This window comes from Oncorhynchus masou, chromosome 10 (genome assembly GCF_036934945.1).
Source record: "Oncorhynchus masou masou isolate Uvic2021 chromosome 10, UVic_Omas_1.1, whole genome shotgun sequence".
Taxonomy (NCBI): domain Eukaryota; kingdom Metazoa; phylum Chordata; class Actinopteri; order Salmoniformes; family Salmonidae; genus Oncorhynchus; species Oncorhynchus masou.
Genome location: NC_088221.1, coordinates 20,895,941 through 20,912,957, shown reverse-complemented (window position 1 = coordinate 20,912,957; position 17,017 = coordinate 20,895,941). Strand labels below are relative to the sequence as shown.

Here is a 17,017-nt window from a genome sequence, read left to right as displayed (position 1 = left end):
TAGTAGTAGTAGTCATAGTAGTAGTAGTAGTAATAGTAGTCATAGTAGTAGTAGTAGTAGTAGTAGTCATAGTAGTAGTAGTAGTAGTAGTAGTAGTAGTAAGTAGTAGTCATAGTAGTAGTAGTAGTAGTCATAGTAGTAATAGTAGTCATAGTAGTAGTAGTAGTAGTAATAGTAGTAGTAGTAGTAGTAGTAGTAGTAATAGTAGTCATAGTAGTAGTAATAGTAGTAGTAGTAGTAGCCATAGTAGTAGTAGTAGTAATAGTAGTAATAGTAGTAGTAGTAGTAATAGTAGTAGTCATAGTAGTAGTTATAGTAGTAGTCATAGTAGTAGTAGTATTAATAGTAGTCATAGTAGTCATAGTAGTAGTCATAGTAGTAGTAATAGTAGGCATAGTAGTAGTAATAGTAGACATAGTAGTAGTAATAGTAGACATAGTAGTAGTAATAGTAGTCATAGTAGTAGTAGTAGTCATAGTAGTAGTAATAGTAGGCATAGTAGTAGTAATAGTAGACATAGTAGTAGTAGTCATAGTAGTAGTAGTAGTAGTAGTCGTAGTAGTAGTAGTAGTAGTAGTAGTAGTAGTAGTAGTAGTCATAGTAGTAGTAGTAGTCATAGTAGTAGTAGTAGTAGTAGTAGTAGTAGTAGTAGTAGTAATAGTAGGCATAGTAGTAGTAATAGTAGACATAGTAGTAGTAATAGTAGACATAGTAGTAGTAATAGTAGTCATAGTAGTAGTAGTAGTAGTCATATTAGTAGTAATAGTAGGCATAGTAGTAGTAATAGTAGACATAGTAGTAGTAATAGTAGTCATAGTATTAGTCATATAGTAGTCATAGTAGTAGTAGTAGTAGTAGTCATAGTAGTAGTAGTAGTAGTAGTCATAGTAGTAGTAGTAGTAGTAGTAGTAGTAGTCATAGTAGTAGTTTAAGTAGTTTAGTAGTCAAATAGTAGTGGAACAGTTTAGTAGTGCATCTAAATATTAAGTAGTAGTAGTTGTAGTAGTCATAGTAGTCATAGTAGTAGTAGTAGTAATAGTAGTAGTAATAGTAGCCATAGTAGTAGTAGTCATAGTAGTAGTAGTAGTAGTAGTAGTGGTAGTAGTAGTAGTCATAGTAGTAGTAGTAGTAGTAGTAGTAGTAGTAGTAGTAGTCATAATAGTAGTAATGGTTCCACTCACATGCAGAGCTTCCTCTGAGCCCAGCACTCTGGAGTAGATCTCACAGATCCTCTTCTTCCTATAGGGGACAACAACCATCTTTAAGGGTTAAGGAAGGGATAGGGTTAAACTCTCAATGCTTGTACACATGGACATTCCTCCTAGCATAGTATACACATGATGAAGTGAAGTAAAACACACTGTAGGTACTGAACACGTTAAACAGTCAGACAGATGTTTACCTCTCCTCTCTGGTCAGTTCACATAGCTTCCTACACTTGCGGGCCAGAATGAAGCTGTGACAGAGGAACCGGAGAAATACAGTTATTACCACAGTTTCGTGTTCTCTATGGGTAATCATACTGGGATGCAGGAAACTAAATATCTGTGTTTACCCCATAATGGCGGGCACAGTCCCATCAGGCTTTGTGTCATCCAGAGTCAAGCTGATGGGGGCCTCTTCCTCCTCGATCACCATAGTGCCACAGTACCCTGAGAGAGGGGGAGGAGTGAGATTCAGGAGAGAATGAGAACAGGAAGAGAGAAGGGATCAATAGACAGGAATAAGGAGGGAAGGAAGAGAGGAGAGAGAAGGGATCAATAGACAGGAATAAGGAGGGAAGGAAGAGAGGAGAGAGAAGGGATCAATAGACAGGAATAAGGAGGGAAGGAAGAGAGGAGAAGGGAGAGAGAAGGAGGAAGGATAGGAGAGAGAAGGGATCAATAGACAGGAATAAGGAGGGAAGGAAGAGAGGAGAGAGAAGGGATCAATAGACAGGAATAAGGAGGGAAGGAAGAGAGGAGAGAGAAGGGATCAATAGACGAATAAGGAGGGAAGGAAGAGAGGAGAGAGAAGGGATCAATAGACAGGAATAAGGAGGGAAGGAAGAGAGGAGAGAGAAGGGATCAATAAAAACGGATAAGGAGGAAAGAAAGAGAGGACATCTATCCCTCAGTCCTTCATTTATTTCTCCATGTTATCTCTCTAGTATACCACATATTTGATAACAGAGACCACGGACCCTCCCTCCCTCCCTCCCTCCTTGCAATTCTTCCTCCACAAGTTAGCTCTGTAGTATACCACATATTTGATGACAGAGCCCATGGACCCTCTCTCCCGCCCTCACTCCTTACCTTTCTTCCTCCAGAAGTTATCTCTGTAGTAGACCATACACTTAATGACAGAGCCCATGGGGACCCTGTGGATCAGCTGGTTTCTGAGCGGGGGCAGCTCGGGGTTAAAGTGCATCTTCAGGTTCAGACCAGGGGCAGTCGCCACAATCACATACTTGGCCTGGGAGAAACAAAACACACCAGAGAAGAGTTGAGGCCTACATGGTGTGTAGTGTGTGCCTCCCCAGTTCTCCCCGGGTGACTAAGCAGCTCTAGGGCACTTCTGCTTAATGGGTTTTAACAGGGAAAGAGGATGTGGTCTGGATAGAGAGATGAAGACCAGCTTACTGACAACAATGTCCTCAGGCTTACACACACACATACACACACACACACACACATGCACTCCCGCCCGCCCGCACACACACAAATGCAGACAAACATAAGCACGCATGCAGGCATGCACGGCACACAGGCACGCACACACAAACTAAGGGGCCCTGTAAGTACAGAGTTGTATGGATAAATGAAGGATTACTAGAATGTTCCAGGAGTTCTAGAATGCAGATGTACGGTAGTCACCACATGGACCTTATGAGGTGTCATGTATTATGAACATCAGAGCTCTAGATGACAGCAGAGCCACAACCTGAAATCAGTAGGTTCCAACACAGTGGAATGTGCACTTTATAAACCGTAACTTGTTTTTTTTGCTAACTTACAGCAACAAGTTACCTGTAAGTTACTGTAAAAATTAATGTTTTATGGAAAGATATGGTAATATACTGTTACTTTTTTTTTTTACAATAACTAAAAGGTAACTGGGTGCCAGTAAGTTACCGTAAAAACAAGTTGCATTTTTTACAGTGTGGGCTGACATCATCAATAGGTTGATGGATCGGAGACGACTGCTCTCTCTCTCACTCACCCTGTATGTTTCCTTGTTGAGAGTCTCAACCTCAACCATGTCCCCTGTCTGGTCGATCCTGTAGACGGGAGATTCCATCTTGACACACTCACCCAGCTCCTTGGCCATACACTCACTGATCTGGCTGGAACCGCCCACAAACTTCCTCTCCTGAAATGTAAATACTGTATCATCAGTCATATGAATCAAATACACGCAATGGTAATAAGGCCTAACCTGCTCCAAGAGGGCGGTGCTCTGCGACCCCGTGCTGCTTCCAGCCTCGGCGTGTTTGTGTAATGTTCAGAGGGAAAAACACAAGACAGGAAAAGGCACCTTCATTTTACAGTGGACTATTACTGAAGTGCACTACTTTTGACAAAGTTAGATGTAGTATTCTCTATTGGCTGAATCCTAACGTCAGAATATGCGCTATCCTAATCCTAATGACATCAGTGCTAGATTTACACCCTATGAGACATGAAATTGTTGTTCTGTTCCTTCTTCTGCCTCCCTAAATATACCTAAGACACTCAGACGCCCTGGGGCAGTTGACTTATGTTTCTGTGGTGAGCTGTCATACACTTGGGTGGTGACCCTCTTGATCTAGGCAGGCCTTAGAAGACAGTACAATAACACTCATTTGAACTGTAGCGAAATGAAATCAGTCAGGTAGGCGGGTATATTGGAAAGTGAGAGTGGGTCTTGGCAAGGCGACATTACAAAGTACACAACGCTGAGTACCCTTTGACCCTCTCCATATGGTTAGTGTAAACTTCCCTCAGCTTTCTCTAATAGGAAACCCATTGTGTGCCTTCCACTGTGAGATTGGGCCAGCTATAACAACAGGGTCTCAAGGCAGGTCAAAAACGGATGATGGCAGTGGGACATTTCTGCATGATTGTAAGGGATGTTATACTTTCACCTGCAACCAAGAAAAGTTGTTTGTTTCAAAACACATGTACACATATAGTTGTTTTGAGTTGAACAGATGGATAGGGATTTGGGACAGTGACCTACAGCATAGCGGATCTTTATTATGCATCTCCATACCATAGCAGTACTCTACCGAGGACAATTTATCTGCAGAGAATATGCAACTCTGCTTGGCATGCATGGCAATTGACTTCAACATAGGAGCAAATGCAATTGACCTCAAAAAGGAGAGCAAATGCTATATCAACTCATGACAAACTTTCTCTATCGCTCTACCTGGAGAATAAACACACTGAATGAAAACATTTGGAGCCAGAGAGCTGGGCGGACCAAACAGGAAATGAAAGTGGATGACCTCACAACAACATTCTCTAATTCCTCCAACACATCCCCTTCAACCGTCACCTAGGCAATGGAGCCACTCAGCTTTTCAAAGTAAACCAGAATAATGGGTTCTCCCTGGGCTCTGAAGAACAGCAATTGTGGAGGGAGGGATTATTCCTATAAATTAGAGAGCAGGGAATGAACAAGGCTAATTTGGGGGAGGTGGGGGGGGGGGGGGGGGGGTTCATGTTAGTGACAATCTAAGTAGAATCCAAATGAGAATGTTATTGTTGTGGAATGTTTTGTGCTAAAATGGAGGATAGTTTTCTGAGCTCAGTTCAGAGGCTTCTGTGTGAGAGGCTCAGTACAGCAAACCTAGAACCCAAGCCAAAAACAGGGCAAACTTCTCCTTATTCTATGTAGGGTTCTTAACAGAACCCCCTGTATATGGTTGTACCTAAAACCTTCTATGAAGGGTTCAACCAATAACCATTTTAGCATCTAAAAGTTATTCCGGGAACCCTCTATGAATGCTCCTACCAAGAACACTTTTCTCTTTGGAGGGTTCTTAGAACCATCAATGAAAGGTTCCACCAGCATTATTAGACTTTAAAATAATTACATATATCATACAACCTTTCTTTGAAGTTCTATCTACCCTAACACAGTGGTGTTAGGAAGCTCCTGGTTTACAGGCCACAACAGGCCTGCAAATCACATTATGTTGGCTTGCAAAGTGATATGCAATTCCTATTGTAATCTAGCCAGAGTTAGGATATCCTAAAAGTGGAATTTTTTATCACCTGCATTCAGAATGACTGCCAGGGTAGGGAAGATGAACTACCCCATCATCTAAACTGGAACAACCATCCCAGTAACGGGTGCAATAAGTCCAACTACTAACAGATTGGATTAGTTTAGAAAACAAACAATTCTGAAAATCTCCCTGCAATAGAGCATGCAGGGAAATATAATATATGTTTCTATGTAGAAGCCTTCTTGCCTTCCAAAGAACCCTTTTTGCCATCAAAATAATCCTTATTGCCAAAGAATCATCAAAGAACCCTTTCTTCCAAAAATGGTTCTTAGGATGTTAAAGGTTCTAAGGTAGAACCCTTTGCCTTACAAAGAACACTTGCCTTTTTCTAAGTGTGTAGAACCCTGTATGGATATGGAAGAGCCAGTCCACGTGGTCAGAGAGATAACAAGACAAGACAAGACCAGACCAGACAGACGGACAGTTGTGTACAGTACCTGTCCTCCGTTGGTGGTGGAGAAAATCCTCATGGTCCCTCCACACTGCTTGACGTACCAGAGGAACCACAGGGCCGACACCTCGTGGGGTTCAGAAGTCACGTTCACGTTCACAAACAGAGTGGCAAACCGCCTCGCAGAACTGTGAGGAGAGGGAGGAGCATGCACATGCGCACACACACAGACAACACACATGAAATCCCTCAATCACAAAGACTATAAAAAGTGATGCTCCATGGGGTTGAATGGTCCTGTGTGTATTGTGAAATGGGTGTAGTACAGTACTTGGTCCAGCAGATCTTGTCAAAGAGCTGCTTCATGGTCATCTTGTCCCACTCCTCAGCATGGGGAGCCCTCCATGGAGCCTCTCTGGGGATCTGGAACACACACGCAAATACACTATGAGGGTAGGACCATCAAGAAGTATCAATGGCTAGAGACTAGGGATTAGGGGTTGGTTTGGGATTGGGCCTGAAATGTGGAGGGGATGGCTGCACTAGACAGAAAAGGATGCGTTGTGTGTTTACCTCGCTGCCCATCTCATCCATTTTCCTCCACAGGTTGTTGTAGTCCATCAGGGCAAATGGATTCCACATGGGGGGGAAGGAGCCTCTGAATGGGTAGGACTTTCCCTGTAGAACACAACATGCATGGGCGAAGACATGGACGGGTTAGTTATCATCCTCCTGCTCCTCACCGTAATATCAATCTTCATCATCATCTTAGTCTTCGTATTCATCTTCATCCACCTCCTCCTCATCATCATCAGCAGCAACAGTATTATCTTTATCATCAGCATCATCATCATCACTATAGACTAAGAGTGATCTGAAAAAGCAATATATTGTAAATGATTAGATTCTACTTACATTCTGAACTGAACTACACATTTGTATTTGTATCTATTATGGATCCCCATTAGCTGCTGCCAAGGCAACTAAATACGGCAGTGACGACATTATAACAAAAAAATAACATTAAAATACATTTTACAACAGATTTCACAATACATTAAGTGTGTGCCCTCAGGCCACCACTCTACTACAATACTATCCAGATGTATGTGTGTGTATAGTGTGTATGTTATGTGTGTTTGTATCCGTGTATTTGTACCTGTGTGCGTGACTCTTCACAGTCCTCACTGTTCCATAAGATGTTTTTTTATCTGTTTTTTAAAATCAGATTCTACTGCTTGCATCAGTTACTTGATGTGGAATAGAGTTCCATGTAGCCATGGCTCTATGTAGTACTGTGTGCCTCCCATAGTCTGTTCTGGACATGGGAGGCATGTCTTGTGGGGTAAACATGGGTTTGTGCTAGTAGTTTAAACAGACATCTCTATGTGTACATTTAAGGGCCAGCTGTGCTGCCCTGTCTGGACCAGTTGTAATTTTCCTAAGTCCCTCTTTGTGGTGCAATAACACTAGGACCTGTAGAACCTGCCTTGTTGATATTGTAGTTAAGAAGGCCGAACAACACTTTATTATGGACAGACCTCTCCCCACCTTAGCTACTGTTGCATCAAAATGTTTTGACCATAACAGTTTACAATCCAGGGTTACTCCAAGTAGTTCAATCTCCCCAACTTCCACATTATTCATTACAATATTTGGTTGAGTTTCAGGGTATAGTGAATTATTTGTCCCAAATACAATGCTTTTAGTTTTTGAAATATTTAGGGCTGACTTATTCCTTGACACCCATTCTGAAACTGACTGCAGCTCTTTGTTAAGCGTTGCAGTGAATTCACTTGCTGTGGTAGTTGACATGTATAGTGTTGAGTCATCAGCATACATAGACACACGGGCTTTACTCAGTGCCAGTGGCAGGTCATTAGCAAAGATTGAAAAAAGTAAGGGGCCTAGACAGCTGCCCTGGGGAATGCCTGATTCTACCTGGATTATGTTGGAGAGGCTTCCATTAAAGAACACTTCTGTGTTCTCTTAGACAGGTAACTCTCAATCCACAATATAGCAGGGTGTGTAAAGACATAAGATATACTGTTTTTCCAGCAGCATACTATGGTCGTTAATGTCAAAAGCCACACTGACGTCTAACAAAACAGCTCCCACAATCTTTTTTATTATCAATTTCTCTCAGCCAATCATCAGTCATTTGTGTAAGTGCCATGCATGTTGAATGCCCTTCCCTATTCACATTGATCTTCTGCCTTCTCTCTGACAGAGGGAGCTACCCCACAGCTAGCTCTATTGGGGGCAGATTATGATAAGGCAGCTTGCTTCATATTTCACTCCACATCAAAGATAGCAGCTAATTGCACATTCAGCAAGGCAGATAAGATTATCTCAATCTCATGCTCACACTATTTCTCAACACCTACAGGTTTGTACAGTAGTGTAGAGTTCATTTATTTCTGATTTCTAGACATTTCCATTGAAAGTAGAAAATAGACTGAAGAAAATAGACTGGGAAAGACACATCAGTTCATTCAACAGTGTGCGTTTGTGTGTTTCTGTCTGTGTTACTCTTATATAACTGGTATTAATCACTTAGGTTGACAGTTAAATGGGTCTACCTGAAGGCCCATTAAACATATAACTACTAGAGAGAGAGAAGAGAGAAGGAGAGACAGTGTCTGAAATAGAGTACATAGACAATGGTGAGGAAGCTGTGGACCTATAGACCTTATACTGTACTATAGTCCTTATACTGTACCATAGTTCTATACTGTACTATAGTTCTATACTGTACTATACATGTAGTCCATATACTGACCTATAGTCCTATATTGTACTATAGTCCTTAGTCCTGAAGTGTTTGATATAGGACCTTAGAAAATACAAGTTGATTGACCCCCGATGAAAGCATCTCTGCGATGCCCTATATATTGTTCCTTGAAAAAGTAAATGAATGTCTGTATTTCATGAAACTCAGACTATTTCATGTATAATTCATATAATTTTGTAACAGTCAAAAGACTTGATCTTTGGCTATTCAAGTACACGTTTTATGAAAGACATTCTTTGTACATGCTTTTCTAAAACTGCACTCATCTTACAAAGTTGTTTCACAGTTCCTCTTGGAACTTGGCTAAACCCAATCTGAGCCTCATTTATTTGAATGACATTCTGGTCACAACATCAACGTCTACTTATCCAAAGCTTCTTAGGGCCTGTACTCAGGACATGCAAGAATAGGGCTGAAGAACTCAGCATAAGTACATGTACAACATACAGAAAGATTATCAAACTTTCTGCCCTCTCTCTTTTATTAGGTGTTCCTTATGTTTGGTATACTCAGTATATAGTTAGTGATTAACTAGTGATTATTAAGGGGGGGGGGGTGCATTTTAATGGTGGAAGGGATGGAAATACACACAAACACACACACACACTCACTCTGTGATACAGGTTATGATTGCCAAAAATATTGTCAAGGACAACAACCACCCGAGCCACTGCCTGTTCACCCTGCTACCATCCAGAAAGTGAGGTCAGTACAGGTGCATCAAAGCTGGGACCGAGGAAAATAGCTTCCATCTCAAGGCCATCAGACTGTTGGGACCGAGGAAAAATAGCTTCCATCTCAAGGCCATCAGACTGTTAAACAGCCATCACTGACACGGAGAGGCTGCTGCCTACATACAGACTTGAAATCATTGGCCACTTTAATAAATGGATCACTCGTCACTTTAATAATGACACTTTAATAATGATGATTACATATCTTGCGTTACTGGGGCGACAGGTAGCCCAGTGGTTAGAGTGTTGGGCCAGTAACCGATAGGTTGCTATATCGAATCCCTGAGCTGACAAAGTACAAATCTGTTGTTCTGCCCCTGAACAAGGCAGTTAACCCACTGTTCCTAGGCTGTCATTGAAAATAAGAATTTGTTGCCTAGTTAAATAAAAAAAAATCCCATCCTGTATGTATGCTGCATTCTATGCTGCTTGGTCATTGCTCATCCATATATTTATATGTACACTTATTCCCTCCCTTTGTTTGTATTAGGTAGTTGTGTTGGAACTGTTAGATACTGCTGCACTGTCAAAACTAGAAGCTCAAGCACTTCGCTACCTTCGCAATAACATCTGCCTACCATGTATATGTGACCAATAACATTTGATTTGATTTGAGGGTGGGCGCCTTTTGATGAGGTGCACTACCATGGCAACCAGCCAGGAAGGTACCAGAGTGAGTGTACATGCAGATCTCAGGCATAGAGATAGTGGCTAAGAAAACACAGGCACACAGGGGTTCCGCTGAGCTGCTGGTAACGTCAGAACTCAACATCTTAAATGAGGAACAAATATCCCTTTCAGAAAAGAAACCATTAATTGCGGAAAATCAGCTGGAAACATGTGATTTCACACGGAGAGACACTGTATTTAGAGCCCATAAGTCAGTGGAGTCTCAAATTTGAGGTGTGACCCTGCTGCCCACATTCGTAACTGCTATCTACATTATTCCACATGCTTGTGGCATGTCTGGCAGGCTGAAATAGATCATGTCAATAAAACTACAGTGTGACTAGAGTGACTGGACTGAACTAACACTCACATTGATTCATGTCTACTTCCCTGTAGCCAATCAGAGCACTTGGTTACTCTAAGAATGGGAGCTCCTCAGAAGCATGTGAACTATAGTGACGCAAAAAGACCACGTCCAGTTCTTAGTGGTCTGTGTCTACAGAAGCTAGACAGGCTAGGGTTGAACTGGGATGTGGACATGAAGCTAGGGTTAGGGTTGAACTGGGATATTCTTGAAGTACTTTACTTCCTCTTTCAAAATATAATTCGGTGAATCATGTGTGACTCCATAATTTGTAACAAGGTTGAATACATTTTCTTTTGGTAGCATTTCTATATTGAAGATTGAAAAATAATTTGGTGCATTTTCCCCCATATTCCATCCAGTTCACTTTATTTTTATAATATATTACACTGGATCTTTCTTGAATAAGTTCTTCCATTTGTTTTTCCTCTAACTTATTCTGTGCCTCTATGGTACAGTTTTTATTGCTATCTAACTGTACTGTTAGTCCTTCAATTTCCATTGTTAATATGGACTCTTTTGATCTAAATTGTTTTTGTTTTATAGATGAGAACTGGTTTGCATGGCCTCTAAAGGCACATTTAAGTGTCCCATACAATAAGGGGATCTGCTGTACCTATGTTATGTCTGAAAAAGTCAGTTATAAATTCTTTTGTCCTAGTTCTAAATAATTTATTATCTAGTAGGCTTTGATTAAATTTCCAATATACTCGCCCACGTGGAAATTCTGTAAGAGTAATATATATGCCAATTATGTGATGATCTGACCACATTCTGTCCCCTATCAACACTTTTTAAACGTTTGGTGCCAGAGAGAATGACATAAGAAAGTAGTCAAGACTACTAGCTTGATGAAGCCTCCGCCATGTATATCTCACTAGGTCAGGGTATTTAAGTCTCCATATATCCACTAATTGCAATATATCCATGACATTCATGATTTCCTTAAGTGCCTGAGGGTGATAGTTTATAGTGTGATTTCCTTTCCGGTCCATAGAGGTATTTCAGACCGTATTAAAATCTCCCACCATAATAATAGAGTCTAGAGTCTAGTGATAAATTCTTATATATATTTTCAAAGAAGCTTGGATCATCATTATTTGGACTGTATGGGTTAATAAGCCATATCTGTTTACTGTCCAATAACATATTTAAAATAATCCATCTACCTTGATGATCTATTTGGACAATTTGCTCATTTGGATCAAAATGACTTAATTAAAACCATCACCCCTTTTGAATTTCTTTTCCCCTGGGAGAAATATATCTCACCCCCCCAGTTCTTTTTCCACAAAACTTCATCTAAAATTGTTGAATGGGTTTCCTGTAAACAATAGATATCTCTTTTAGCCAGGTAAATACTGATCGTCTTTTCCTATTTATTATCTGCTAAGCCATTACAATTATAACTGGCTGTACTTATTTCACCACTTACTATAATGAGACACAACTTTCAATTCTATTTATCAAAATATATGTTTGTAAACGTACCATTAAAAAGTAACATGATGATTGAGTGTCTGTATAGCTGTACCATGATATTTGCATTGCTACTAAGTAAACCTCCAATTGGTCCCCACTATTCCACCCGCTAAAAGCCCTCCTCATCCCGAGTTGGGTTGTCATCCCAATGCCCGGCAGACCACCCCTGACCTCTCGTATCCCATAGTCCTGAAAAGACTGGGATCCATCCTTCGAAAAGAGCACACAGTGCCATTTACAGAACAGAAGTAGATCAACCGCCAAATGCATTTCCATCGCCCTCACCTTGATTTGTATTATATATATAGCCATCAAAAAATTAGCTTATTAGCTATTAATATTTGTAGTAATGTAATTTGGACGTCATATGCAAACTGAGCGCAAACCGATTCTACATGTACAAATGGCCGAAAATGTCGGCAGTCAGACACCCACTGGCAGGTGGTCCCTAAAACACATCGTGCCAAATGAATGGCGCATCAACGACAGACAAATGGCAGAACATCACTCAATGCTTTCTCCCTAAGTTAAGGGGATGTGAAGAGGAATCCACTTTAGACTATCGAGACGTAGGGAAGGAGATGTGAAGAGGAAGGCACCTTAGACTATTGAGGTGTAGGATAGAAGATGTGAAAAGAAAGGCATCTATAGACTAGTGATATGTAGGGAAGGAGATGTGAAGAGGAAGGCATCTATAGACTAGTGATATGTAGGGAAGGAGATGTGAAGAGGAAGGCATCTATAGACTAGTGCTATGTAGGGAAGGAGATGTGAAGAGGAAGGCATCTATAGACTAGTGATATGTAGGGAAGGAGATGTGAAGAGGAAGGCATCAATAGACTAGTGATATGTAGGGAAGGAGATGTGGTGAGGAAGGCATCTATAGACTAGTGATATGTAGGGAAGTAGATGTGAAGAGGAAGGCATCTATAGACTAACGATATGTAGGGAAGGAGATGTGAAGAGGAAGGTATCTATAGACTAGTGATATGTAGGGAAGGAGATGTGAAGAGGAAGGCATATATAGACTAGTGATATGTAGGGAAGGAGATGTGAAGAGGAAGGCATCTATAGACTAGTGATATGTAGGGAAGGAGATGTGAAGAGGAAGGCATCTATAGACTAGTGATATGTAGGGAAGGAGATGTGAAGAGGAAGGCATCTATAGACTAGTGATATGTAGGGAAGGAGATGTGAAGAGGAAGGTATCTATAGACTAGTGATATGTAGGGAAGGAGATGTGGTGAGGAAGGCATCTATAGACTAGTGATATGTAGGGAAGGAGATGTGAAGAGGAAGGCATCTATAGACTAGTGATATGTAGGGAAGGAGATGTGAAGAGGAAGGCATCTATAGACTAGTGATATGTAGGGAAGGAGATGTGAAGAGGAAGGCATATATAGACTAGTGATATGTAGGGAAGGAGATGTGAAGAGGAAGGCATCTATAGACTAGTGATATGTAGGGAAGGAGATGTGAAGAGGAAGGCATCTATAGACTAGTGATATGTAGGGAAGGAGATGTGAAGAGGAAGGCATCTATAGACTAGTGATATGTAGGGAAGGAGATGTGAAGAGGAAGGCATCTATAGACTAGTGATATGTAGGGAAGGAGATGTGAAGAGGAAGGCATCTATAGACTAGTGATATGTAGGGAAGGAGATGTAAGAGGAAGGCATCTATAGACTAGTGATATGTAGGGAAGGAGATGTGAAGAGGAAGGCATCTATAGACTAGTGATATGTAGGGAAGGAGATGTGGTGAGGAAGGAAAGGGAAGGGGGATACATAGTCAATTGTACAACTGAATGCATTCAACTGAAATGTGTCTTCCGCATTTAACCCAACCCCTCTGAATCAGAGAGATGTGGGGGCCTTAAACGACATCCATGTCTTCTGCATTTAACCCAACCCCTCTGAATCAGAGAGATGTGGGGGGCCGCCTTAAACGACATCCATGTCTTCTGCGCCCGGGGAACAGTGGGTTAACTGCCTTGCTCAGGGGAACAGTGGGTTAACTGCCTTGCTCAGGGGAACAGTGGGTTAACTGCCTTGCTCAGGGGAACAGTGGGTTAACTGCCTTGCTCAGGGGAACGGTGGGTTAACTGCCTTGCTCAGGGGAACAGTGGGTTAACTGCCTTGCTCAGGGGAACAGTGGGTTAACTGCCTTGCTCAGGGGAACAGTGGGTTAACTGCCTTGCTCAGGGGCAGAACGACAAGTACCTTATACTATTGAAATGTAGGGAAGGAGACGTGAAGAGGAAGGCACCTTCGACTGTTGAGCTGTAGGGATGGTTCTGGGCATGCCCAGTAGAGAAGGTTTGAGTGATGTCATGTGCCAGAAAGGCTCTTCCGCTATAGGTCCGAGATCCACTGAACACAGTGATATCATCCACATGACCACTTTGCTGCATTTTAAACATGTCTTATCTCATTCTCTGCTGTGTGTGTGTGCGTGGGGGTGAAGGCCATACCAATGTGTGTGTGTATATTCATGTTTAAGCGTATGACTCCATACATAGGAAGGGTGGAAAAAGTACCCAGTTTTCAAAGTTGAGTAAAAGTAAAAGATACCTTAGATAAAAGTGAAAGTCACCCAGTAAATTACTACTGCAGTAAAAGTCGGAAAGTATTTGGTTTTAAATATACTTAAGTATCAAAAGTAAAAGTATAAATCATTTCAAATTCATTATATAAAGCATACCATTTTCTTACATATTTTTTAAATTTAAGGATAGCCAGAGGCACATTCCAACACTCAGACATAATTTACAAACAAATCATTTGTGTTTAGTGAGTCCGCCAGATCAGAGGCGACCATGTTCACTTGATAAAGGGTGTGAAGTAGACCATTAACAAGTACTTTTGGGTATCAGGGAAAAGTACAATAATTTCTTTAGGAATGTAGTGAAGTAAAAGTAAAAGGTGTCAAAAATATAAATAGTAAAGTAAAGTACAGATAGCCCACAATATACATAAGTAGTACTTTAAAGTATTTTTTACTTAAATACTTTACACCACTGTATGAAACAAAGGCCCTTACAGTAGAAACAGGAAGAGAAGTGCCTTCCTAACCAGTTCGGAGAGCCCATTGAGTTACAGCAGCGAGAGTAGGTTAGCCTGGGTATATGGATGGAACCAGAGGGACCAATCTAATAAGGAGGTACAGCATGCTGTGTGTTAAGAACGGTGGTGTACCTACTATAATAAGATATGGAGGAATATGTTGGAGAGAGAGAGAGAGAGGTAAAGAGAAATGGGGGTGGCTGCAGCTCTCTCTCTTGTCTCTCTTTCTCTCTTTCTCGCTTTCTCCTTCCTCCCTCTCTCCTGGGCCACTCAGAGGAGGAGAAACTATATTAGAAAACTCCTTGAGGCAGAGATTAGCATCTCCAGTCGCTAGCGCTCACCGCTAATGCTGGAGAGAGGCTGGATGCACTGAGGGTCATGTGGTTGATACACAGGCAGAGAGGGCGGGTAGTCACTAGATGACCATGCTGGAAAGGACGATATTGTTATCAGAACTATGTGAAGTGGGGTTTAGAGTTAAGGTTGTGGTTGTGGTTGAGGCTAGGGTTGTGGTTGAACAGGGATGTGGACATTAAACCGCTCGAGACAGGGCTCTCTCCCATAGAGCTACATTTTTATGGAATGGTCTGCCTATCCATGTGAAAGACGCAGAATCTGTCTCGACCTTTATGTCATTACTGAAGACTCATCTCTTTAGTAGGTTCTATGATTGAGTATAGTCTGGCCCAGGGGTGCGAAGGGGAATGGCAAGGAGTGACGTTCCGTCCTGTCTCTGCCTGGCCGGCTCTGGGATTCTCTGCTTCATTGGCTTACTAGTGCTCTTCCATGTCGTCCCTAGGAGGGGTGCGTCACTTCGGTCCTGTCGGGGGGCTAGAGTCAGTCTGTCATATCTGGTGTCCTGTGTGACTTAAGTATACTCCCACTAATTCTCCCATCTCTCTCTGTCTCCACTCCCGGAGGACCTGAGCACCAGGACCATGCCTCAGGACTACCTGGCCTGATGACCCCTGACTGTCCCCAATCCACCTTGTCGTGTTGCTGCTCCAGTTTCAGCTGTTCTGCCTGCGGCTATGGAACCCTGACCTCTCTCTCTCTCCCTCTCTCTCCCTCTCTCTCTCTCCCTCTCTCTCCCTCTCTCTCTCGCCCCCCCATTCTCTCTCTCTCGTTCTCCCTCTCTCTCTCGCTCTCTCTCTTTCCACCGCTCTTGCTGTCTCAACCTCTGAATGCTTGTCTATAAAAAGCCAACTGACATTTACGCCTGAGGTAATTAATACTGCTGGTCATCTATAAACGCTTGAACCTCTTTAAGAACGATCTGGCCTTAATGGTCATGTACTGTTATAATCTCCACCCGGCACAGCCAGAAGAGGACTGGCCACCCCTCAGAGCCTGGTTCCTCTCTAGGTTTCTTCTCAGGGAGTTTTTCCTAGCCATCGTGCTTGTTCATCTGCATTGCTTAATGTTTGGGGTTTTAGGCTGGGTTTCTGTATAAGCACTTTGTAACAGGGCTTTCTAAATACATTTGATTTGATTTGAAAGAAGCTAGGGTTACAAGGAAACCAAACCGGTCACGTTATGTGTGTGAGTGTTTCAAAATAAATGTACACATACATTGTTATTCAATCATTTTATCCACACTGATGGCATGCTTAAGCATGCTGTGATGCCAAATGCTGTGATGCGTCTGTGATGCCAAATGCTAAAATAGAACTTGGTTCTATTTGAGACGCTCGGCAAGTCCCGCATTTCCCATCTCCTTATTGGTTTTCACGAAGATACAACCTCACATACAGTAGTTGTATAAAAGACAACGAGGAGATATTAATCAAAGACAATTCACTAAAAACGTACCTTTTTATGTGTGGATTAATTGTCAGAGTTTAGAAACACAACATTTTTGTATGATCTGGGTCAAGATTCTACAAAGAACCAGCTAAAAAAGGGGCTCAATGTTCATCTCCCGGGACAAACTGCTAGCAACAGCACATCCATGGATGTTTCATATGTCTTTATACTTGTCCCCAAATGAATTTAGTTGGTTCACAGTTGCGTGTCATAATCACGTCTGGTGGGGATAGACAAAATCAACATGTGCATGATGGCGCACGAGGACGCACACGCGGGGCCAAGTAGCCATGGTTTTAGAGTTAAGGGTAGTGTGAAGGCTTGGGTTAGGGTTGAACCAGGATGTGGACATGATGCTAGGGTTAGGGTTGAACTGGGATGTGGACATGATGCTAGGGTTAGGGTTGAAACAGGATGTGGACATGATGCTAGGGTTAGGGTTGAACTGGGATGTGG

General features: G+C 41.9%; 1 protein-coding gene across 1 annotated transcript in view; it reads right to left on the bottom strand.

Annotated features, from left to right (window-relative positions):
- mao (monoamine oxidase) overlaps positions 1-17,017 on the bottom strand; it is a 74,883-nt gene that overhangs the window by 8,802 nt on the left and 49,064 nt on the right. The window contains exons 4-11 of the mRNA XM_064976165.1: positions 6,222-6,326; positions 5,980-6,071; positions 5,695-5,836; positions 3,202-3,351; positions 2,295-2,454; positions 1,556-1,652; positions 1,403-1,456; positions 1,182-1,239 (exon numbers count right to left, since the gene is read on the bottom strand). Of these exons, the coding sequence (XP_064832237.1) occupies positions 1,182-1,239; positions 1,403-1,456; positions 1,556-1,652; positions 2,295-2,454; positions 3,202-3,351; positions 5,695-5,836; positions 5,980-6,071; positions 6,222-6,326 (858 nt within the window). The remainder of the gene's footprint in view (positions 1-1,181; positions 1,240-1,402; positions 1,457-1,555; positions 1,653-2,294; positions 2,455-3,201; positions 3,352-5,694; positions 5,837-5,979; positions 6,072-6,221; positions 6,327-17,017) is intronic.